Genomic DNA, 24,222 nt, shown 5'->3' with positions numbered 1-24,222 from the left:
GGGTCAGCAAACTTTTTCTATAAAGGGCTAGAAAATAAATATTTTAGGCTTTACAAGCCACATACAGTCTCTGTCACATATTCTTCATTGATTTTTTGCTTGTTTTTAAACAACTTTTTTTTTTTTTTTTTTAAGTAAGCTCTACACCCAATGTGGGGCTTGAATTCACGGCTCTGAGATCAAGAGTCACAAGCTCTACAGAATGAGCCAGCCAGAGGCCCCTAAACAACTCTTTAAAAACGTAGAGAAGGGATCCCTGGGTGGCGCAGCGGTTTGGCGCCTGCCTTTGGCCCAGGGCGCGATCCTGGAGACCCAGGATCGAATCCCACATCGGGCTCCCGGTGCATGGAGCCTGCTTCTCCCTCTGCCTGTGTCTCTGCGCCTCTCTCTCTCTCTGTGACTATCATAAATAAATAAAAAAAATTAAAAAAAATAAAAAATAAAAAATAAAAACATAGAGAAGTTAATCGTTCAGCTCAAGATCAGAACAAGGCCTAGTCTAGTAGGAGAGACCGACAAGCACATTATTATTATTATTATTATACTGATGTGGTGAGTCTTACAGTTAAATGATGCAGAGTGCAATGGGGACTGAGGGGAGAGGCAGGGAGGTGAAACTAGTGGTTTCAGGACTGGCTTCTACTAGGCAAAACTGATGATCTACTGAAAAGGCTTCAATTTTCTCAGTGAAGTAAAAGGTCACCTACTGAGTAAGTCAGGACTGATAATTTCAGAAGAAATTAGAGATTTATTATGTACGTATTTATATTTATTTAATTCAGGGGTGTGGGGGTGTGGGCAGCAAAGCAAAGTTTAATGAGGCATAGTACAAAGCTCCCGATGAGGGAAGGGACCCCTGAGGGTTGCCCAGAAGAAATTAAAGATTTGGAAAATGCAAGGAAAACAAAAAGGATACCAACTAGAGTATAGGAGATAACCAAGCAAAGCTAAGAGCTCAACTATGGATAAAGACTCAGAATTGTAGGCTCAATCTATGGAACGGAGTGAGGTTCTCAGCAGTATTCAGGAGTTTCAAGGGATAAAATGGTATGAGAGGGAGAAGCAAGAATGCGAGAGTAATTTCAAGCATGACAAGAGTAATGGAGGTCGGTGCCTACACTGGCTGGAGAAGAGAAACGGGAAAGGAGTTAGCGTGCAGTAAGAAATAAAGGGCCCGTGGATCCAGCAATAGCGACAGAAGTAACAGAATAAAAACAGTAACAGTAACAGGCCTGCTTCCAGAGCTGATAGTCCACGAATGGGATCTGATTAACTCCTCACAGCAGTGCTCTAGAGTTGGTGCTGTTATTACCTCCATTTGATGGAGAAAAAAACCGAGACTAAGTGACTTGCCCGAAGTCACACTGTAATTAAGTAATATGGTAAAAATAAAATTCCAAACCAGATGGGTTTGACTCTAAAGCTGCTGTTTCTTTCCTTAAGTTGCCTCAGAAAAGTAGACAAAGAGTAATGAGAATTTATGAGAGGGAATGGAGCCGCGTCAGACGAAGATGCAGGGAGGGGGGCCAGAGCAGAGGGCCGATCAACTTGGGGAATTCATCAGTCTGGCTAGGATGTTTGATGAGCTGCTTTCATGGTCACTGATGTACAGGAATTAATAATAACTTGATGTATTCTACCATTTTGGTATAAGAAATGTGGCAGAACAATTTTCTCATTTGGCATTCTAATTGGGCTGAGCTACACAATCTTATTGGTCCTTCACGAAGGCAGAAGTCCTAGAAGGGAAAATTTTAAAACAACTGACTTTTAGGGACCTCATTCAATAATCTGGTGAATTTGGGACATTTATTCAAATCACTGTCTGATCTAGATTCTAAGTGTTTATTTGATGCACAGCAGAAAATAAAACACAGAAAAATATTTTTAAAATATTTTCTTTCCCATTAGCCTGTAACTACCCTTAGTAAATGCTGTTACTTTCCAGATTTATCTGGGTATATTATCCAGATAATAGTATCTGATACAGTAAGTTGGAAGAATTATGCTACATAGTTCAGGTTCTAGAAGTGCCCTTCACATTCTCACATACAGAATGGGACGTGCTATTTTATGGAAATTAATCAATATAATCTATAACAAAAATCTAACTTACCACATTTTTAAGTTAGAGCAAACTCTACTTACCACATTTTTCACTTCCAGGGGTTATCAAGCCCTATAAAGAAGATATTTAATAGCTATTACAATATATCCCTTTTGTAACAAAGAACAGAAAAATTTGTCTGTTATGAGTATATATCCCAAGAAATCAGGATCTATTAAGATTCTCAGTGTCAAAGGGAAAGAAAACAATGGTATTTTCAATTAGGCTCTAAAATTTTTTAAATGTTATGGTATTTTATACTGGGAATAAAAAGACAGGTAAACTACTTTTTCCTTCTGGATGGAAACTGAAAACGCAGGAGCTACTACACAAAGAAACACACAACTCCATTTTGCCAGTCCTCTACCATATTCATCAAATTATGACATCGTAAGACATAACATCATGAGTATAGGTTACCACTATTTTATGTGCCAAGGAAAGTATGTTATGTTTCTTGATCAATTGTAAGATGTGCCCTAATTTGGGGGATACTAAAATATGGGGGAAATATGAAAAATAATAATGTCGATGAAAAATGGTATTTCCCATGACTAATATATTTAGCTACCAAACATTTCCTGACTGTGAAAGGAAACCTCTTATGACGAGACAAACTGAAGGATGGGACTGTGTAGTTAGTGTTACAATCTAAGACAGTATTATGACCCTGAAAATGTAGCTTCTGTTCTATTCACACCTCCAAAATGATTCAAAATGTGGCATAATTTACAAATTTCGAAAAGGGTCTAGGAAAATGACACCCTGAAGTGATAGTCATATATATATATCATGTTGCCCTTTTAAAAAATTTCATGTCTCACATTTCATATAGGCTTTTCATCTGAAATCTTAGCATAAGAAATGCTGATCAAAAATGATAATTAGCAGTCTTAAGGTTACAGTTATTGTAACAAAGATAAATTGACAAAAGAGCAAAAATACTGAGTTACAGCCGTTCCCATCCCAAAAGGACTCACTTCAGGTATTTTTTGTTCAGAATGTTCCTGACTTTGAAGTTCACTCCATTCAGATCTTACAGGTATATCTGAGAAAAATGAAATCTTACAATTAATATTCTTAATTCTTGCATTTCTTGCATTACATTAAGATACAAAAACAGACCCTAGAGATTTTTTAGAAACTATCACTTCTATAAAATATTCTCTTATTTATAAAGTCAAGAAAATCCCTTTAAATTTCCTTCCTTAAAAATTTTAAGAATTCAGTTATCAGTTTATTACATCATTATAAGCTCACTGTAATCTATACCTGTGACAGACTTAGATATATTCATTTAGTAGTACTGAAGTATATGGCTTCACTGTTTTTAACATTCTTAAAATCTGTTAAAATTAATACAATATTGGTAAAATGTAACTCAGATAAGACTGAGTAGGGAGGGACCCCACGGAGCGAGCCTAAGACACTATAAATCTAACAAAGCTGTTTCTGTACTCTTTAAGAAGAGACAGAGGAGAAATACATTATCAAGGCTTTGGAATATAATCACTTTTTCACAGTTCTCACAGATACCCATGTGGCCTAAAATCTCCCTCAATTAACACCAACTGAATTGATGCCCACCTACAACCCAAGTTAAATATTTATTTGCCTAAACTGGCACCCAGTGAAACTATGCCTTTTCATATATATTGCTATTTTTAGTGAATGAAAAGATACCAACTTGCGAAAACAATAACTGAACTGCCATTTTTAGCAATCTTAGCAAATAAAAAATACCACTTTAAAGTATTTTTCAAAAAAATAAAAGTATTTTTCATACAAGGAATTAAAAACATTTATCAGTATCAATTCAAACCTCTTTTTAAACTTAATTATGCATTTAAATTTAAATTTGCAATTCAATAGCAAATAGACTAAAATCAGCCATGTTTTTTGGAGTTTATTATTACAGTATGAAGAATGTAAAAGCAGAAGAGACACTCACTATGTTCACTTGCTAATACAAAAGATTCAGGAGTTCTTTCAGGTAGGGGAGGAGGTGAATCTTCACTAACGTCAAAATCTATATTAAATACATAAAATTCAGACAAATTATGAACTTGTTAAAGAATATCAACTCATTAAAGAATGAATTTGTTATCTAAACAAAATAAAATTTTACTGACATTGTAAAAATCAATTCCTAAGTATCTAAGAGAACCAGTCTTTAAAAATGCAAAAACAAACAAATCTTTACTACTTGACTCGTTATCAAGAATTATTGAAGCTTAATGAGCAAAGTGGAATGAACTCCATCACCGCTGCACAGAGAAAATGACTCTCTCCTGACTTTCCTGACACCTTGCAGACATTATTCACTCTGCCCTCTGAATCTGAATGCAATCCTCAGTAGAAAGCGAGGGACCTCTCCCCATTAGGCTTGCGGGTGACGCTCGGAGTCCACGAAGGAAAGGTTGGGTCACTGACAAAAGCCAGTATTTTACCAAGCTGGATTCAATTGCTTAACTCCGCTCCTGAATTCTGCCATACTACATACCACCATCTGTCCTGATTTTACTTTTTAAATCCCACTCATTTTTAAATTAACTATATCCTTTGGCCACATTTTATTTATTTGGGGGGTCACATTTTAAACAGTAATGACTAAAATAACAAATTTGAAGTGTTATTTTTCTAATATGCATAAACTATTAAATTTTTTTTGAATGTTCATTTATTTAATGCCTAAAATCTTCTGAACAGTGGCTATGACCTACTCTGAGAATACTGAGCCCATATTAAAGCTTTTCACCTATAAAAAAAGATTCACTTTTGGAAAAGATAATGCCCTAAGTGAGCCTCATCAGTTAGCATATGACCTATTAAAAGTGTATTAAATCTTTTGAGGTGTCACTGGAGGTAAAGACTATATGAGGATATAATTCCTTGTATGGACTCTAAAGTTAGGGAGGATGGGGTGAAGAAAGGGAAACATACAAATCCTATATTATTTTGTCTGGGCCCTGACAGTTGAGTCTTGCCATGATACTTTGCTATTTAACCATATCTTATAGGCTGTGCATTAAAGAGACTGAAAATCAATAAAGCCTTTTCAGTTTTCAACTAGCATAAGCCAGGTATGACTGCTCATGTCCTTCCTACATTATTTAGCTAAAGACCCAAGAAAATATAGCCTCTGGGTCCTGCTGAGAAAAGAATTCCAGTCCATGACTTTATGTGTCTATCACTAGTACTGGAACTCTCTCTTGCATATGAAGTTAAGCCACTGAAGAACAATCCACCTTATCCAGTGGTAATAACCAGAGCCATCACCATTCTTCCCCTTGCTCTTATAACAGCTCACAACTCAAGAGGCGGCTGTTGGAAGGAAGGGATGCATAATCTTGCATTGTGGTGCCAGTTCGATCAGGAAGGACAGTCCTGCTTAGTTTATATTAAATATCAGGTATCTTTCAGAAACTCTATACTTCTTTTTCCCATGACAGTCTTTATTCTTAAAGACTTTTATTTTCTAACTGTGGCTCTTGCTTCTCAGCTCTGGTTTTCCTTGGAACTCTAGATTGCCTTTCCTATGTTATAAACTTCTGTTTTTAGAGGTTATCCAATCAAAGACTGGACATTTTACACAGGCTTTTGCAAATCATACACTGAATGGGGACTCAGTGTAGCCATGTTTGAGAAATCTTTCCAGAGGCCTGAGTCAATATTAAAATCGGAATTCATAGCCAGGAAGTTAACTTAATGCAAAGGTTGTTTTAAGTATCAAAACAAAATTATTCTGTTTAACTCCCTAACAAGTTTTAAAACAAGCAAACAAAAACCTAATTCTTATGCCAGTGGTTCATCTAACAAAGTAAATAAACATTAAATTAGAATTGCTTGTAATCACGTTGCAGCACAGAGCACTTAAACAGGAAAATTTTTTCAGTTAATACCAAACTCATTTAGCATAGTTAGAATAGGGCAAAAAGAAACCAGAAATCACATTTACAGCTATCTTTGCTTTGACATACAAATAAAATGAAGAGAACAGAAGTGAGCTGGTTTACAGCAGGAAGACTTCAACTATCCTTACATAGCATTTTGTATTTTAAAGAAATACTGTCACCACCAGAAGATTAGTCCCGTAGCAGTAACTTTCATCTATCCTTCCTGCCCTCACACCAAATTCTATTTCTACTAATGGTTTAGAGAAATAAATTTCCCAGGTACAAGATGCATGCCTGATATCCTACAAAAGCCCAAAATGAAAGTTTGTCAGCACATTTCCTTGTGTTAGTTACAACCTGGCTATTATTTTCCAAATTCTGAAGTGGAAGAAGAAAAAAGATATTAACAAATTTAAATTATAGCAAACTGGTAAAGTAGTATTTATTGTGGTAACCATTATCGTACGACGATCCAAAAGACGGTTGCCTGGGTGGCTCAGTCAGTTAAGTGTCTGACTCTTGATTTTAGCTTGGGTCCTGAGACTGAGCCTCCACTGGGCTCTGTGCTCAGGGTGGTTTGCTTCTCCCTCTCCCTTGGCTTTTCCCTTACCCCCTTCCTCTCTCTCTCTCTTGAATTAAACACACACACACACACACACACACACACACACACACAAAAAAAAGACTACAGAAAATTCTGTAAATTTAAGAAACGACCTTGGATTCTCACCTACTCTATCAAATACATTCTCAAGATTAAAAAACACAGTATGTGTGAGTTGGGGAGAATAAAGGCATCACAGTACAGATAGTACTCATTAGGTCAGAAATAGAAAAAGAAAGTCATCTTTCAAGTTCACGGTACTTACACTGCCTGCACTTTGTAAATACCAGCCTATGTAGGTGACGACCAAAGTTCAATGACAAGTAAATGACCATTGATAGTCAATCTACCAGTAACTGATTTCACATTTATTACATTTGCTCTCAACTTATGGCCTATTTAAGAAGGCAGCCAGAATTATCTCAGTAGATCCAACAACAAATAATTCAACTTGGGAACCAAGTGCACACATTACCTTGAAAAGCTAAGACAGTTTTAAAAAGAGAGTCATTAATTAATAGTATCAATGACTTACATAAGGAGGATAGATATACCCTGTTCACTATTGACTGAATTAGATTTCCCATATTCTGCTGAGTAGTTGGAATTTTGCTTTTTGGTTACTCTCAAGAGCTAAAAGTAGCCTCATTTGCAAGAATTTTGTGAAGGGAATTTTTTAAAAGGTATTCTGTAGGTAAAACATAAAAAAGATGATGAACTAAAGTCTGTGATAAACATAGATAAAATTAAATTGTTACTTTAAGCAATTCTATCTTCCCTAAATTATTTCTGATTTTCAGTCAGTTAAATCTTTGACCTACATAAAATACTAAAAACTGTAGCACAGGAGGAAAAAAATAAAAGCACAAAAATTTTCAGTTACAACTGAAATACTTGGGAAACACAAAACCTAGCAATGCAATTAATAACCAAATTAAGGTAACAAATAGAAGCTGACTTTTAAAAAATGAAATTTTGCTGTAGGTACTAGAGCAAAATATGGAATAAAACATAATTAATATAGAAGAATGCTTAACACAGTAACTGGCACACAGTAAAAATATTCAAGTGTTAGATACTGTTATTACCTTTTTCAGCACCTGAATGTATTGTTCCTGCTATATCATGTCTAGCAATGGACATTGGCAATACTTTCCTTGTAGAAATGCTTTCAGTACTAGTGGCACCAGAAACTGTGGCACTTGCTGTTGAAATATTAGTTTTATTCTTGGTCTCAGCACCATCAGAGTTCCTTTCATCTGAGTCCGAATCATCAGAGTGAAGAGGATTAGTAAAACTGAGGGGTGCTCTGAATAGAGGCGAACTGTTATGATGATCTGCAAGATCATGGGTTTCAACTGGTGTTGTGGGGCTTGGTGTTAGACTCACAGTTTTCATTGCTTGACATGGGATATCTGAAGGTTTGCCTTCAGATGAATCAGGCCTGGGGAGAGTATTTTCAGGTCCATGAAATGACCATGTTACATGTCCTTTCTCATCAAGAGGCAAGCGGTCTGGCCGTGGAGGTGTGCCTGAATTCTTCTGTGATTCTTCCGGTGGAGTAAGTGGAATTTTATTTGACTGTGTTGCACTGCAGTCTACGCAAGAATTCTGAGAAACATCATCAACTTTTAGATCCCCTGAACTCAATTCCTGTAACTTAGAGATTTTATCACTTATACAAGGTGGAGTCGATTTAATTTTAATGGCATGTCCCCTATTCAAAAGTGTGTTCCCATCAAAACTTTTTGGTCCCTCTTGGAGGGGGACCTTCTTAATCTCAAAACTTAAATTTCGCTCCAGTTTTTTATCCATCTGTTCAATAGTTGATTCATTTTTCCCCGGAAGTTCTGCTGACTTGTTGTAGTTTCTGTTGAGGTCTGTTGAATGTTGTTCTGATGAAACCATGTGCAACACTGGCTTTGGATGGTATCTGTCATTGTCCTGCCACACAGTTGTGACTGTTGGAAAAGCTGAAGGGGGAGAAGGTGTCAAGATGGGTGGTACTGGATGAGGTTCCGGTGGCTGAAGTATTTCTTCCTTGGCATCCCCTTCTACAAGGCAACTGAAAAACATTAAGAAAAGGGCATCATAAGAATGTTCATCCTTTTATGAATAAAGAATTGTAAACTGTCAAAATTTAATGTTTAATAAAGCAATACAAGTACACTGTTTATAGCCCTTCAGCTTTCCAGGGACATCAACTTTTAACCTTCTTAAATAGCTGCTTCTAAGATTCACCTCCATTATTTAAAATATTTCAAAATGCACAAATTGTTATTTCTTGATCTACTTCAAGGTTCTCCATTGTCTTCCTACTATGTATCTTTTGTCTTCTCAATACTGTTATATTGTAACACTTAGCTAGTTCAATCTTATGACTATAGATATTATTCTCAACCAAGACAACATGATTTCCTATATTTTCTTATAGAACTTCTTGTTTTTCTCTAAAATTGCCTTGGGTTTCAGATGGCTTAGTTCTCTATATCATCAGTAACTCTGCCCTTCTTCAGACTTTCTTTTTTTTAAAAAAAAGATTCTATTCATTCATTCATTCATTCATGAGAGACAGAGAGAGAAGCAGAGACCTAGGCAGAGGGAGTAGCAGGCTCCCCACAAGGAGCCCATTATGGGACTCGATCCTGGGCCCCAGGATCATGCCCTGAGCCGAAGGCAGATGCTCCACTACTGAGCCACCCAGGCGTCTCTTCTTCAAACGTTCATACAGATTTGTGTACTTCCTCTCAAATGGTTAATCAAGCAGACTAGATAATCATCAATACCACAGGTGTCCCTCTTAGATTCTTGGGCTTCCTACTCCAGTATGTACCAGTGACTACCTAGGCCACCATAGAACTAACATTCTCTCCTGTGTCAGACTCTCCAGTTTTCTAGGTCCCATCTTAACTTTCCCTAATTATATTCTTCTGTTGCTTCTTAAGAACTATACAGGAGACAGGGGCGCCTGGGTGGCCCAGTCAGTTAAGCATCTGCCTTTGGCACAGTCATGATCCCAGGGCCCTGCAATCGAGCCCCACATCAGGCCCTCGGCTCAGTGAGGAGTATGCTTATCCCTCTCCTTCTGCCCCTCCCCACCCCTGATCTTTTACCACTTTCTCTCTCAAATAAAAAAACAAAATTTTTTTTAAGATTTTATTTATTTATTCATAAGAGACACACAGAGAGAGAGGGGGGGGGCAGAGACCCAGGCAAAGGGAGAAGCAGGCTCCCTGCAGGGAGCCCGACGTGGGACTCCATCCCAGGTCTCCAGGATCACACCCTGGGCCGAAGGTGGCGCTAAACCGCTGAGCCACCGGGGCTGCCCAAAAAAACAAATTCTTAAAAAAAAAAAAAAAAAAAAAAAAAAAAAAATCTGTATATAGGAGGCAAATTTCTTGAGGCTTTTGTATATTTGAATATTATATTTTCAAGTTACCGATTTTTTGAAAAGATAAGAATTCTAGATGAAAAATAATTTTCCTTCATAATTTTAAGTGGTTTTCTTTTTTTTTTTTGGATGGGGGTAATCTCTATATCCAACGTGGGGCTGATCAAACTCATGACCCTGAGATCAAGAAGTCACATGCTCTTCCAACTGAGCCAGCCATGCACCCCTCCTTCACAATTTTATAATCTGATTCCTGCTCCTTTAAATGGGAACTGTTTTTTTTTTTTCTCTCTTTCTTAGAGCCTTTTAGGTTCTTTCTGATTCTTGATGTCCTAAAATCTCATCATGGAACTTTCAAAATCCATTGTCATGTAATTTTTTTTATCCACTATGTTGGCAATTTTCTTTTTAATTTATTTAACTTATTTTTTTTTAAAGATTTTACTATGTATTTGAGAGAAAGAGAGATTATGAGTAGGGGGGAGGGAGAAGTAGATTCCCCACCAGGCAGGGAGCCCAATGCACACACACAAATACATACATACATACATACATATATATATATTAGAGAAAGTCAAAGTGTATATGTGTGTATATATATATATATATACACACACACTTGAAAAAAGCACATATATATGTATGCGTTACATATGGTATGTGCTATATATATATTTATATATATATAAATTAAAGAAAGTCAAAGCATATATATTTGAAAAAAGCATATATATATATACACATATATACATACACACACACACTACATACAGATTTTCCACTATAATGTCTAATACTCCTTTTTTTTTTTACTATTCTGATGTAAAAAAAATTCCACTGATAGACATATGACTTGGGTAATTCTTACTGCAAGTATTGGTTTTAATCTGATCTCTTTGGAAGAAGGCTTATTTTTCCCTTCTTAAAAACAAAGCAAAATATTCAGGACCTACCACATAGTAATAAGCGTTGTACCAGTGTCAGAAGAAGACAGAACAATGAATACAACAGTTCGGAGAAATAATGAAAAATAAGGCTATAAAAGTAGATTGAAGCTATATTCTGAAGGCCCATCATTTCAACACAAAGATGTGAACTTTATAATAAAAAATTTTACATTCTTTGATAAAGTCTTAAAACAAGTGACTATAATTTTTTTTCAAATTGATGTTTTATTTAAAAACCAGAAATTACTTTTCTTATAATAATTTAGGCTAAATTGCATATGGGGTGGAAAGAGTATGGAAGTGAAGGAAATGAAAAAAAAAAAAAGGAAGTGAAGGAAATGGCAACCAAAAAATTAGAACCTAACACTTAAACACAAAAACCTTCACTATTCTCCTTTTTTCTAGGGAGGTAATAGCATATAATGACAAAAAGCATTATTGGACTGGAAGATAAGAGATTTGTGTTCTCAGCTGAATTTTGCTAGCCTATGCAGGTCAATTCTTCTGGAAAGCAGCTATGTTAATATCCCTGTAATCAAAATCACGGTAAAAATCAATGAGTTTGTGACATCACTTATCACTATCTATAGAATAGACAACAAAAAAGGAATATGAGAAAACATACATAGATGTTAAAACAATGCAAATGATTACTTTTTTTAAACCAAAACAGGAGTATATCCTATATTGCTTAAACTTTGGAGTTAAGAACAATGTTCTACTTATGTTTATCCTTTATTTCTTGGTTTTATTAAATATTGTGACTGTTTATCAATAACTTTTAAAATTATGCCAGGGATCAAAAGTATTTCTAACAGTAAAAAGAAACCAACACAAGAATCAGAGAATTACAGTAAGGATGCATAACTTTCCATTTTGCCAAAATTGTATTTTGCCAAAATCTCCCCTTATTTATCTTAAAGGGTGCCAATTAGGAATGAATAATTCAATTAGAACTTAAAAGTTTTAGTCACATAGATCAATTTTGTCCTTTGTAATTTCCTTTATCCCTTCTAGGATATCCCCCTCCTATAAAAGTTTGCCAAATATTATATTTTGTTTTAATAATTTGACTTTCTTCATTATCTGAAGCTTGCTTTGATATTTGATATAAGGATCTAAATATATTCTTCTTCAGATGGTTACTAACATTATATTCTGACTTAATAAATAAATAACCCTTTTCTTTCTCTCCCTATTTGGTATGTATTAATTCCTAACAGGATCTATTCCCTAGCTGTTTATTCAACTCCATTAACTGGCAATTAAGTTAAATAAATAAAAAAGAAAATTGCCAACGTAATGGATTAAAAAAATTACATGACAATGGATTTTGAAAGTTCCATGATGAGATTGTAGAACATTAAGAATCAGAAAGAACCTAAAAGCTTATATCACTGACAGACTATTTTATTATCACTGATAAACTATTTTAAATTTTTTTTTGATTTTTTATTTATTTATGATAGTCACAGAGAGAGAGAGGCAGAGACACAGGCAGAGGGAGAAGCAGGCTCCATGCACCGGGAGCCCGATGTGGGATTCGATCCCGGGTCTCCAGGATCGCGCCCTGGGCCAAAGGCAGGCGCCAAACCGCTGCGCCACCCAGGGATCCCTGATAAACTATTTTAAATATTATAGTTTTAAAAGAGTTGGTCCGGGCAGCCCCAGTGGTGCAGTGGTTTAACGCCGCCTGCAGCCCAGGGCATGATCCTGGAGTCCCGTGATTTGAGTCCCAGGTCAGGCACTCTGCATGGAGCCTGCTTCTCCCTCTGCCTTTGTCTCTGCCTCTCTCTCTCTCTGCATCTCTATGAATGAATGAATGAATGAATGAATGAATGAATGAATGAATGAATGAATGAATGAATAAATAAATAAATAAATATAAAATCTTTTTTTAAAAAAAATAAATAAATAAATAAAATAAAAGAGTTGGTCCTCACTTATCACTATTTTCATCCCAAGTTTTGATATTTCTGTCTCTTTACTCATCCAAATGAACCTTCACATTGTATTGTCAAGTTCAGAAAAGATTCCTTTAGTATTCTGATGAAAATTACGTGAAATCTGAAAAGAAATGGTATTTTATATATCATTGATAAAACTAAATTACATTTAGCTTTTCCAACCAAGAAAACTTTTTTCAATAATACAAATGAGTATATTTCTACCTAAGGTTCTACTTTCTATATAAGGTTATTTCCAGGGATTTAATATTCTGAAAGGCAACTCTTCTAATCATTTCTCTTCTTATTTGGCTGGTCTATAGGACCATTTCCTACTGTTACACTATCACTTTGCTCCTTTCTTAAAAATTAACCACTTTAAAGCAATATATTTGGGTTTAATGTAATTGATTTTTTAAAAATCAACAAAAGGAAAATAACATTTCAAAAAGAACCAAGATTTATTTTATAAACAGAAAAACAGTGGAGTAGAATAATAACTGTCGTGTGAGATATGGATTTCTCCCATCACCTCATTTTCTACTTGCCATTTTTTTAGAGTCCTTGGTCACCAAAATCCTACCAGATTCTTTGCTAGATGAGAACTCCCCAAATGAGGTAACTTCAAAAGCCTCCAAGTGAGCAGATCTTAACTCCTTGTTTTGACCCCACAAATACCCTCATCTATTCAGGATATGCTATGAGCCATCGATGTCTGCAAGTCCAGTTCATTCTCCCAGGGAACCTTTAAAGAAGTTGATATTCCTGTATTTCTGCCAGATATGAAACACCTTTATGGCTTATAGAATGCTACGGTTTCCTGGTTTTACTTTATCTGTTGGTGGTTTTCTTTTTTTACAGCTTTCTTTTTTGGTCTGTTCCTCACAAATTATGGTGCTTATCAGGGTTACCTCCTTAGAACTTTGTTAAATGTCCAGAATCTGAAAGACTTTATTCCTGCCCAAGTCTTCTATATACCAAACCCTCAATAAGTCTTTACTTCCAGCCTACATATCAAAATGTCTGAAACAGAACTACATTCCGGGGATCCCTGGGTGGCTAAGCAGTTTGGCGCCTGCCTTCGGCCCAGGGCGTGATCCTGGAGTCCCAGGATCAAGTCCCACATCAGGATCCCCTGCCTGGAGCCTGCTTCTCCCTCTGCCTATGTCTCTGCCTCTCTCTCTCTCTCTCTCTCTCTCTGTGTGTGTGTCTCATGAATAAATAAAATCTTTAAAAAAAAAAAAAAGAAGTACATTCCATCTTCCTTCCAATACCATTCCTACTTAAAACTGTCTGAATTGAGAGGCGTTAGGTAAAAATATCCAGTATACTGTCACTGTCTCTAGTATTACTATAGCACATACCCATTTGTATCTCTGCAGTAAATTTGTTGACAATTTATAGAACCTAACAAGGTATACTTCCAGAGTGCTGGTGTTAGTGAAAAAACATCAAGAACTGTATTAGTTTAACAAAACACATAATGAAAATGGAAAATGAAATCTGCTATTCAAAATCTGCAATAAGAGTATTGTATAAACCAGTTTGTATAAACCAGAATTATATGACTGATTAAATCTAATACAATCTCTAGATCTTTCTCCAAAAACATGTACTGAAAACAACCAATTCATGTATTTGCTTACCACAGCCATACTGAAAAACAATGTGTACCATTTTTACTTTTTATCAATCACAGGGCTGTCATGATTTTATTTTTAGTTAATTTACAGTAGTTCTAAAACTCATCTCAACCAAGAACTCACAGAGTATACTTTGTGGAACGTAATGAAATTCTGCAATTTAACTCTATTGCATGATAAAAAAGATGGCCTCAGAATGTAATATAAAATCACAGAAATATAAAAATTTGAGCACATATCCCTAAATAAAATCCTGTCTTAAACTGAATGAACATTTTTCTGTTAATATTCATTTGCTACTTCTTTATTATCTTTTTGTTTATTAAAGAAGAAGATTCAAATTTTCAAAAAGGCAGATGAGAAAGACTTAAAATTCAGAACATTCTATTCATTTTTTTCTCTTCAAAATTAGGTAGATACCACTATTTGTTGTTGGAAATACATGACCATGTACAACACAAACATCAATGTACACTCTGAGAACCTCTACACTGGCTCAATCTCAAAAACCAGATTAAAAGATATTAGGGTGGCAAAAATATTTCTTGATTTATCACCTTTATATTTATAGCCAGTACAGTTTCTTTTACAGTCCCACAAACTCATATGTGGAACAAAGAAGTTAGAGAACTAAAACCTTAAAGATTTTAACTGGATAGCTTCCATAGAAGGCTAAAATCCCAATTTCAGAATAGATACCAAAGTGTAAATCAAACAAGAAACAACTTCTGGGAAGTTTTGTTAGTGCATAGTTAACATCCCGAGCATTTAAATGCTGACACGCAAACCCATCTTTGGGTTTCTTAGAGAAGCACACAAAAGCATTCCAGAGACTACAGTAGCTATCATATCTTGCCTTAGTTATCAAAGGAAATTGGAGGCTTTTCTTTTATAAAGAGGAATAATCTCATTAAGGTATAGCATCTCAAGGAGAAGGCTGAACCCCATTCAACTTTAGACAATTTCTATCACACATTTAAGGGAAAAAAATAATTGGTGAATCATATATAAAATAAGTCCTACTTTGATGTAAGGCCAATCAATCCCTTTGGGCAGATCTTTGCTCAAGACAAGACCCTGTGTAAATCATTCTAATAGTTTATTATTACAGATGTTCTACTGTGCCTCCGTTTAAAAATAATTCAATTAACACCATTTTAATTCCACATTCTAATGGGAAAATTAACATGTAATGGAAATCTAACACGTGTGCCAAGTCCTATATGCAGTATTTTCACATAGTTCATTTCATTTCATCCATAGAACAATACGTAAACAAACAAAAAACCCAAAACCAACCGTCAAATAAGTGAAGTGACTTAATCACAACCTCAAAGCATTTAGCCTTTCAGCTAAATGGCTGAAAAAAACTTGAAACTGAAACTTTCTGATTGTATCTATATTCTTTCTATACCACCATATAACTGACCTAGCAGCTACCCTAAGAGAAAAAAGAAATTAAGAAAGGAGCACAAGAATATATCTTGACTTTATTATAAATGAGCTTGATATAAAAGTAATAAAGTGCTGAAACTCATTTTTGCTAGTAATGTTATTAATTTCTTCAATGTGCATACAATTTTTGACAATCAAATATTACTTAAGTCATTATGCAAAAATTGAATCTTTAGAATATTTAAAATTTTAATTGTACCACATACCAAAATATGAGCTATTGTCAGTTCTGTTACGTTCACGATTCTGGTACAGTATACTACTGAGATTTTACCATAAGTTAAACAGAATTATTAGTATACCAGTAACAAATTAGTTGCATTCGCATGCTATTCCCTAAACAAAAGAATGATAAAAGTTACAAAACTAACTTGGAAATATTCAGGTTTTGTTTTAATTAACAGTGAGTAAAATAAAAATAACCTTTCAAAGAAACTGTGACGTACAATACCTGCGGGTCCTTGGTGGTTTTGGAGGAGGAGAATCTTGTTTATCAGGATCTATGGAGCTGACCATATTTTCAGTGTTAATTTCATTCTGCTGAGGGGGGAAAAAATGCTTCATTAAAGTCAGAAGAAAAATAATTTTTCATGTTTCACATAAACTGTTTCTAGGCTTTTGAAATTTTAAAATAATGCCAATTGTCCCAAATAACAAAACGGGTTTTATATTCTCTATATTTTAGGCTGAAAGGGCCAATGAGAGAGCTTAATATCAAAAAATAGTCTAGGGCACCTGGCTGGCTCAGTCAAAAGAACATGTGACTCTTGATCTCAGAGTCATGAGTTTGAGGCCCCCATTGGGTGTAGAGATTACTAAAAAAAAAATAAATAAATCAACTTAAACCCAGTCTATTTCCAGTTACTGAACATTCAATTGTGCACATGGCATTTCAACACATTTCAAATGCTACTGTAAAGAAACAGATTTCCCAAGAAAATAAAGATAAAAGAAGATACAGCTTTATTTCAGGCATTACTACCAGCAGAATCTTAACATGTACAGGGAAGAAAAAAAGCCAATAAAATAAGGCTTATATCTTTTAATTTTCCCAATCTTTTCTGGGATTCCTATTGCTATCTAGTACTTTTAAACAGGTTCCAGATCTCATTTTAATCATTCTTTGCCCTACCCTTTATCACCATGGTGTGCCCTGCTCCATTAGCATATATAGCCCTTATATCACTCCCTAGCCAAATAACCCTCCAAAAGGCAGAGAGCCCATCTAGGTATATCTTTGTTCTTGCTGGTCTCAAGGGGGCCAGTAATATTAACATTGATGTTTCTAGAGTCATTACAGTTATAAGAATCTTAGGTTGTTGGGGCGCCTGGATGGCTCAGTTAGTTAGGCATTTGCCTTCAGCTCAGGTCATGATACCAGAGTCCTGGGATTGAGCCCCACATTGGGATCCCTACTCAGTGGGAAGTCTGCTTCTCGGCACTTGATGGGATGAGCACTGGGTGTTATTCTATATGTTGGCAAATTGAACACCAATAAAAGTAAATTTATAAAAAAATAAAATCTAGTTTGCCTGAAAAAAAAAAAGACAAAAAATAACGTGTTAGAGAAGATGTGGAGAAAAGGAAACCATCATGCACTGTTGGTGGGAATGTAAACTAAGTGCAGCAATATGGAAACAATGTGGAGGTTCCTCAAAAAATTCAAAACAAAACAAAACAAAACAAGACAAAACACTACCATACGATCCAAGAATCCCACTTCTGGGTATTTATCCAAAGGAAGTGAAAACACAAACCAAAAAGATATATGCACCACCATGTTCACTGCAACCTTATTTACAAGAGCCAAGACATGAAAGCCACCCAAATGTCCATTGATGAAAGAACTGATAAGCAAAATGTGACATATACACACAAAGGAAATCTTCCCATTTGCAACAACATGGATGGACGTTGAGGGCATTATACTAAGTGAAACAAGTCAGAAAGAGAAAGACAAATACCGTATGATCTCAATCATATGTGGAATCTAGAAACAAATAAACAAAAAACTAAATCATGGATATAAAGAACAGATTGGTGCTTGCCAAAGATGGGGGGTGGGAGGTGATTGAAATGGGAAAAGGGGGTCAAACAATGCAAACGTCCAGTTATAAAATTAAAAAGTCATGGGATATAATGTGCAGCATGGTGACTATACTTAATAATACTGTAGTACATATTTCAAAGTTCATTAAGAGAGTAAATCCTGAAAGTTCTCATAATAAGAAAAAAAAATTATACCAATTTGTGGTAATGGATGTTAACTAGACTGTGACGATCATTTCACAACATACACAAATATCAAATCACTATGCTGTACCTGAATCCAATATAATATGATGTTAATTATATCTCAATAAAAAAATAAAATAAAAATTTTCTATACATTTGAAAAATGTAATGGTTAGAGTATTTTTCACTTGTATATACCAAGGAAATGGTAGTCTAAAATATCTACATTTCTGAAGTATAGAAGCTTTAATTTTGAAACTAGTCTTGAATTTTTAAAAACAACAAATATTTGCTTAAAGGATTAAAGAAAAAAACTATTTACCTCTCTGAAGCATCAACTGAATGTCAATTTAAATAACATTATACAAAATATATAAAGCATTCCATCCTATATTATAGGATATTTGGCTACATTCAGCACAGATTATAACAGGTTTTAATTAAACTAAAGGGAAAAAGGTGCCTGGGTGGCTCAATTGATTAAATGTCTGCCTCAGCTCAGGTCATGATCTCGGGGTCCCACATCAGGCTTCCTGTTCAGCAAGGAGCCTGTTTCTCCCTCTGCCCCTGCTCAGGTTCTCTCTCTCTCATAAAGAAATAAACCTTTAAAAGAAATAAACTACAGGGAAAAAGAGATAGCAACATGTAAGGCCTATGTTAATATAGGAAATAAAAAAGAGGTCACATGTATTAATCTTAAAAATCAGCAATAATCACTTGGCTACTAAAAGAACTACTACTACAGCTACTTAGCTAACGCTAAACTCATGGGTCAGTATTAGATTATTTTAAGATACTGAGATCAGCATTGGGTAACAAGAAATTGTTACCACTTACAAAACCAAAAAATTTCAAATAGTCTGGAAAAATGCCAAAAACAATGTGAAGTTAGAAAGGGGGAAAAAGGTTATACATTTTACAACTTACTTCTTCACTTTAATTATTGAGTCTAAGTTGATTTATCATGTGATGGCTATCTTAGGTTCAGGGATAAAAATGTAAAGAAATTTTACCAAAAAAACAGCCCAATTCCTTCAAGGACAAGATGATTACATAAAGACAGCAAATAAAAGAATTAGTTACAAAACAGCGACAGAAATGAGAACTCTATGAGAATAAAGTATTTCTGTCAGGTCAAAAGTGTAAATGTCCAATAAGATCTTTTAAGGCTAAAATGACATTGAACTAAACACATGCCAAAAAGGGACTTCATTGTAGCACTATATTTCTAATTAAAAAGCCTGTACAAAAAAAATAATAATAATAAAATAAAAAAATAAAAAAAATAAAAAGCCTTTACAAAATTAACTACAAAACTTTACATCATCATGATCAAGAACAAAATTTAATTCATGTAGAATCAACTTAAAATTACTTACTTGAGGGATAGAAGAAAAGATGGAACAATGCAGTTAATTTTCTTAAAAGCAATTTATACTTGAAACAGTAATGATTTCTGACATAAGACCTATCTGAATATTATTTAACTTGTACTAGTCATTAAATATCCATGACAATAGATATTCAAACAGGAAGAAGGAAAGGGGTTAACAAAATTGAGGTTAAACAAAAATAACAATTGTCATGGCTATTCTCCTGTTAGATAAAACACAAATGACAGTTAAAAAGCTAAATATTAAATCTTGGTAAAAAGTAAAAGTTTTCAGGGTGCCTGGCTGGCTCAGTTGATAGAGTATGGGACTCTTGATCTTGGGGTTAAGTTTGAGTTCCATGTTGGGTGTAGAAATTACTCTAAAAAAAAACAAAATCTTAAAAAACAAAAAAGAAAGAAAAGTTTTCTAAAATTAATAGACCGAGAATACCTACCACTCCATCAGCAAGTTTCTGAGCTCCATGAATTTCATATAGTTGTAGCTGTTTTTCAAACAGCTGGGCGATAGCTCTATGAACAAGCTCATACTGCTCCTATTAGGGAGAGGACATGATAAACAAGGAAAAATAAACAAAGGAAAAGACATTTGGAAAAAAAAAAAAAAAACACAAGAAGGCATTTATAAAACTACAGTTTATAAAATGAAACAAAAAAACTATACCTTAGTTTGCACTGCAGAATGCCTTTGTGTTCTCATTTCTTGTATTAAATTAAATACATTAAATTCCTCTGGTATTTTCTAAAACAAAGAATTTAATGCATCAACTCTTTTTCACATAGACCTTTAACTTTTCATACAGACCTTAAATTACCTGCTGGATGACCAAAAACATTTATTGAGCACTACCTAACATCCATTAGACACTACTGCTAGCATAATGAATACAAAGCTAATCTTAACCCTCAGCAGTCAAGCTAGTGAGATATGTGAACAAATAAATATCCAGCCAAGATATAATTGAAGTACACTGGGAATAAAGATGCTGTGACTATCTCTAGTTGGTGTGTGGAGTGAAAAGTGAAGGAAATATACATAAGCACAGCAAATTAAATGTATAATGTATTTGGGGAATTAAGCTCAATGTGGATATAGCCTAAAACTGAAAGAAGGGGAGGTATTTGAGGAGGAAAGAAGATAAGGGTACTTGGGATCAGACTGTAAACATAATAAGAGTTAGAACTCGTTCTATAGGCCATTGATTTCCTGGGCTGGCTACATAAGGACCAGCTAAGAAAATTGGTAAAAATACAGATTCGTCAGCTACGTCTCTGGAGACTGAAACATCCTCAAGAATTCTTTGGTACACCTGTAATTAGAACTACTACAATAGGTAACACAGACATTGAGCAGATTTGATACTTGGTCCGCTTTTGCAGCAGAGGAAGAGGACAGTCTGAAAAGGGGAAAAAAACTGGTAAAAGTTTACTGAAGGAGTCTAAAAAAAGATACAAAGTTAAAAATTATTCCCAGGTTTAGTGCTTGAGAGTCTTAATATACACATCAAGAGATTTTTACATCAAGTCCTAACCTAAGACAAAGATTATAGATATGTTAAGCCAAATGCAATCAAATGAGGACTATGTTCAAAATACACAACTTCTGAAATGTCTAGATGTTTATTTTGCTTACTATTTAAATGCCTTTTTCCATCCCAATTTTAATCTTTGACTTTTATGTTAAAATGGGTTAGCAGCCTGGTTAAATTTTGTTAAAATTTAAAATTTTTTAATTTTTAATTTGAGTATCAGAAGGTGATTACAACTTTTGAGGAATACAAAAATAAAATTTAACCCCAGAGGGCTTTTGAAGAAAATTTAAAATTTAACTATTCTCTTGCAAAATTGAAAAATATTAAGAAGGCGGGGGGTGGGGGGAGAGAAAGAACAAAGGGAGGAAAGAAGGGGAAAAAATCCTATTTTATTAATCCTATTTTACACACGATAAAGATGGACATATTTACAGAACATACTCTAAAACTATAAAGGTGTCTACCTGGCTGGCTCAGAGTAGAGTATATAACTCTTGATCTCGGGGTTGTGAGTTCAAGCCCCATGTTGGCCACCGTGTTTACTTTAAAAAAATAATTTTTAAAAAAGCTATGAGGAGGGGATCCCTGGGTGGCTCAGCAGTTTGGCGCCTGCCTTTGGCCCAGGGCGCGATCCTGGAGTCCAGGGATCGAGTCCCACAATGGGCTCTGGGCATGGAGCCTGCTTCTTTCTCCCTGTGCCTGTGTCTCTGCCTCTCTCTCTCTCTCTCTCTCTGTCTATCATAAATAAATAAATAAATCTTAAAAAAAAAAAGCTATGAGGAATTAAAAACTTCTCCCTAAAGCACAGAATATGAATAGTATAGAACTAGCAAAAGAAGCATATCTACATACACTGAGAAACATTTTTCAAATCTGTAATGAGGGCTGTTTTATTCACCTTTATATCTTTCACAGTACTGAACACAACGTCTTGGAAATAGTAGTGGTGGTAACAACAGTAACCCCACAGTTGTAATGAAAACTCTGAACTGAGCACTTGATACAAGACACACACAGTTCTAAAGAACTTTACAAAGGTCAATTTATTTCTTATGAATTATTAATATTATCCCCATTTTTTGGTTGAAAAATTGAGGCAGAACAAAATTAAGTAATTTGACCAAAATCCCACAGCCAATAAAATATTAAATTTTAACCTGGGCGGTTTGGGTCCAGACTCAGCATCCTTAACCACTATAATACAATGTTTGCATTATTGAATTGACTACATTGATATCTAGAATATATGTAAAAGGTAAGGAGGATTCTGTATTGGAAAAGTGAACCCAGACTTTACATTCTTAGTGTAAGGTATCAATTCACATAAAACAAATTGTGGTAACCTGTTTACTTTGCTGCCTCATGCATTATCTCAAGTAATATACATCATTTATAGTTTTTTCCAGTTCTACTACCTTTTTTCTTACATAGTAAAGCTACTTCTAAAAAAGTAACATGTAAAATGAAACACATGCTATAATTTATTGCAATTAGCCATTAAGATGGAAAATAATAGATCAATTGGATATAATGCTATATAAAAATTATTCTTACCCCAGCTTTTAGTAAATTCCATGTATAATCTATGGCACAAATGGCACCTGTTCTTCCACAGCCTGCACTATAAAGTTTGAAAGGACAATTTGATTTTTGTCATAAAAGAACTATAAAATAGATGAACATGTTAATTTTCAGATGCAAAAAAAAAAATCACTTAAGAAATTTGACAACATTCTCTTTTAGTAAACAAATTGTAATTTAGAGTGTGTACACAGCAAACACCTTTAAGATTAGTATTTATATCTCGTTTTTATTTAATTTAGGGAACTTCCAAGATTCAAAGGAAACCTAAGTGATTCACAGATTATTTAAGAGTTTTAACTTTGGAAGTCTAATTCTACCTCAGAAAATCTTGTCTAGCCAACTTAGTTAACTTGCAGAGAGGAATTTATTTTATGTCCAAAATGGCTCTGGTGCCTTAGAGTATAGAAGAAACAATACATAATTTCAATTTGCAAAAGGTAGAAAAAACATGAGCAATACCACAAGCCCTAGAAACTGGTTTGAACACTAGCAGTGATTTCACCAGAGCAACAAAGATGCGTGATACACTCTCATTTCCTAAAAAACCAACAGAACTTGGAGAATGTAAAGTGAAATTCTGCAGGTTTCTTATTTTAAAACATGACAAAAGTACTTTAGAGCAACTGCTTCTCAACTGGAGGGAGTCAGGAGACATGTACCTCAGGACTGAGAATCACTCTGAGTAATTAAAGACATTACTGTCTTCACCAGAATAATTTTTTTTTCAAAATAATTTTTAGATAGAAAAAAAAGTTGGGTAGCATTTTAATGCACATCTTGAAACCTTTAGAAATAGCAGTAGTTTGTCAAACATGTCATCTAACAATTCCTGATAAATTACATCTATCAGCAATTGAATATGATTTTTAAAAAGCTCTTTAAAAATATAAGTAATATCTATTTTTAACTACTGATATATTTATCAATTCCTTCCATCAAAACATTTTCAGAATTCTGAGTTAAGAGTTACTCTGGGCCAAATGACATATATTTAAAACTTGGTTAAAGTGTGACTTTACAAAGACTTACACAACCAGACTGATGAAACACAATGCAAAATTCAGAAACAGAATTGAGTATATGTAAGTACTACAAAATGGTGGATTCTCCCATGAAAGAGGAAAGGTCAGACCGTTCAATGAATGATACAGGGAAGTAAGGCTAACCAGAGCAAAAGCTGGATTCTTACCTCATAACTTAATCATAAAAATTCCAGATGGATTAAAAATGTTTACAAAAAACCTATAAAAATGCTTAAAAGGAGTTTATGTACTACTGTTATAAAAGGACTTTCTAAGCATCTCAGTGGACAGAAAGCATACATGAAGATTTACAACTCTGACTACATAACAAATTAAAACTTATGTGTGGCAAAAGATAGGCAGAGTAAAAGCTATTTAAAAACCATGCTACTTAAAAAAGAAAAAAGAAAAAAAAAATGCTACTGGGATCCCTGAGTGGCTCAGTGGCTGAGTGCCTGCCTTTGGCCCGG

General features: G+C 34.6%; 1 protein-coding gene across 4 annotated transcripts in view; it reads right to left on the bottom strand.

Annotated features, from left to right (window-relative positions):
• Positions 1–24,222, bottom strand: part of PTPN12 (protein tyrosine phosphatase non-receptor type 12) — a 79,461-nt gene that overhangs the window by 1,761 nt on the left and 53,478 nt on the right. For 3 of the 4 annotated variants that reach the window (XM_055300985.1, XM_055300984.1, XM_055300982.1), the window contains exons 9-16: positions 22,701–22,767; positions 20,279–20,356; positions 20,052–20,150; positions 16,441–16,529; positions 7,696–8,672; positions 4,059–4,136; positions 3,088–3,155; positions 2,149–2,179 (exon numbers count right to left, since the gene is read on the bottom strand). In XM_055300985.1, the coding sequence (XP_055156960.1) occupies positions 2,149–2,179; positions 3,088–3,155; positions 4,059–4,136; positions 7,696–8,672; positions 16,441–16,529; positions 20,052–20,150; positions 20,279–20,356; positions 22,701–22,767 (1,487 nt within the window). The remainder of the gene's footprint in view (positions 1–2,148; positions 2,180–3,087; positions 3,156–4,058; positions 4,137–7,695; positions 8,673–16,440; positions 16,530–20,051; positions 20,151–20,278; positions 20,357–22,700; positions 22,768–24,222) is intronic. The other variant, XM_055300986.1, reaches the window with a different exon arrangement.

This window comes from Nyctereutes procyonoides, unplaced genomic scaffold, assembly GCF_905146905.1.
Source record: "Nyctereutes procyonoides isolate TBG_1078 unplaced genomic scaffold, NYPRO_anot_genome, whole genome shotgun sequence".
NCBI lineage: Eukaryota > Metazoa > Chordata > Mammalia > Carnivora > Canidae > Nyctereutes > Nyctereutes procyonoides.
Note: the sequence above shows the minus strand (reverse complement) of the source record. Positions and strands in the feature narration are given on the sequence as shown.